Source organism: Chaetura pelagica, unplaced genomic scaffold (genome assembly GCF_000747805.2).
Source record: "Chaetura pelagica isolate M959 unplaced genomic scaffold, ChaPel_1.0 scaffold2745, whole genome shotgun sequence".
NCBI classification, from domain to species: domain Eukaryota; kingdom Metazoa; phylum Chordata; class Aves; order Apodiformes; family Apodidae; genus Chaetura; species Chaetura pelagica.
In genome coordinates, this window is record NW_009953294.1 from 1,977 (window position 1) to 3,871 (window position 1,895).

Consider the following 1,895-nt stretch of genomic DNA (forward strand, 5'->3'; position numbering starts at 1 on the left):
CCTCCCCCTCAGTGCCACCCCGCCCTGTGGCTCCAGCTCCCGCAGCCCCTCACAGCGGGATGGGGTGAGGCGGGGGGCTGCTGTCACCCTCACCTTGGGGGGCACGCGGTAGCCCTGCAGGATGACCTCCTGCGTGGTGTACCTCTGCAGGGTCACTGCCACCGGGTGCAGCCTGGAGGGGACACAACCCACACGTCTGATTTTGGGGACAGCCTGGCCGGGCCACGTCCCACCTCGATGTGTGACGACCCAGCTGATTTAGGAGGGGGGAGCAAAAAGGGCTGGGGAGTGGTTTTTAGGGGTAGGGGGACACACTTCTCCTCACCTGAGGGTCTCCTTGATGGCAGCTTTGAGCAGCCGGATGGTTTTCAGCATCTTCACCCTGTCCCCCCCTGCCTCCCTCTTGGCAGCCAGGACCTCAGCCCTCAGCTGCTCCTGGACCCCCGGGGACCGAGCCAGCTCAAACATGGCCCACTGCAGAGTCATGGAGGTCTGGGCAGCAGGAGAACCAAGCTCAGCACCAACAGAGACCTTCTCCCTGCCCGGCAAGCCCTGCCTGCTCACCGTGTCCACCCCTCCCGCCATCATCTCGGTCACGCTGGCCTTGATGTCGTCCAGGGGCAGCTTGTCCTGCATGATGAGGCTGCAGAGGATGCCCACGTACTCCTTGGTGCTCTTGCGTTGCAGCCGGAGGTCCCGGTAGACGTTCTGGATGCATTTGTCAGCTGTGGAGACACACACGGAGCTGTGGGGTGGCCTTCCTCCTCCTGGGGCTGAGGGGGAGGAGGAGGAGGAGGAAGGCACCTGGTGTGTTCCTTTAGGACGCTGCTGCCCCACCCTGGTGACTTTTCCGTGGGGCTTGTCCCTGCTGTGGGACCTGGGTAGGCACAGTGGGTGGAGAGGGTGTTCCAAAGGGGGGGAGAGTTATCCCAGTTAATCCCAAGAGTTATCCCAGTTAATCCCAAGAATCATACAATCATAGAATCATAGAATCTTAAGGGTTGGAAGGGACCTCAAAGACCATCTAGTCCAACCCCCCTGCCAGAGCAGGGTCACCCAGAGCACATCACACAGGAACGTGTCCAGGTGGGTTTTGAATGTCTCCAGTGAAGGAGACTCCACAACCTCCCTGGGCAGCCTGGCCCAGAGTTATCCCTCTGAGCACAACAAGCTTCTCCGAGAGAGTTGGTGCCCCATCATCTGCCCTTCATCACTCCTGGATGGCTCCCCCAGCTCAGCTCCAGCTGGGAAGATGCCACATCCCTGGCCTCGGTGGCCCTGTGCTGCGTGGTTGGACCCAGAAGAACATCTCCACGGGGCTGAGCTCAGGCCGTGCCCTGGAGCCAAGCCCTCGAAGGGGCTGACAACGGGGAGGCTGGAGGCGAGGTTGGAGGCTCACCCTGGGAGAAGATGGCATCCCAGGCCCAGACGTGGTCCCGCCAGGTCTTGGCGTTGAGGTGGCGGAGGAGGGTGGGTGGCAGGTAGAGCATGGGCGAGGTGGTGTGGAACATCAGGGCCACGGCGTCGATGAAGCGCTGAGCCTCGGGGTCCACGAAGTCCTGCAGCAGCCCCAGCCTCTCCCCGTACAGCACGTGGCACACGGCTGGGGGCACGGCACCCGTCAGGGGACACGGCCAGCAGGGACCCTGTCCCCGTCCCCTCCACCCTCCCCGTGGCCTTTCCGTGACTGCAGGAACCTGGCTTGGCCTCTTGCTCTCTCCGAGCATCGCTGGGCAATGAGTAGGGTTGGCTACTACTAGTCAGTGATGGTAAGAGGTCTGAGTTGGTCTCTCCTTGTCTGGAGAGAGGACACCCCTCTGGACCTTACAGCTTTGGGGGAGAAGCTTGGTTTTCCCTTCTGAGGGTGGAGCTGGGGTGTTCAGCCTGGAGAAGAG

General features: G+C 62.1%; 1 protein-coding gene across 1 annotated transcript in view; it reads right to left on the reverse strand.

Annotated features, from left to right (window-relative positions):
* LOC104388946 (cholesterol side-chain cleavage enzyme, mitochondrial) overlaps positions 1 to 1,603 on the reverse strand; it is a gene marked incomplete at both ends in the record, with an annotated part of 3,573 nt that extends 1,970 nt beyond the window's left edge. The window contains 4 exons of the mRNA XM_009997880.1: positions 94 to 172; positions 326 to 492; positions 565 to 725; positions 1,400 to 1,603. Of these exons, the coding sequence (XP_009996182.1) occupies positions 94 to 172; positions 326 to 492; positions 565 to 725; positions 1,400 to 1,603 (611 nt within the window). The remainder of the gene's footprint in view (positions 1 to 93; positions 173 to 325; positions 493 to 564; positions 726 to 1,399) is intronic.
* Positions 1,604 to 1,895: the final 292 nt, after the last annotated feature.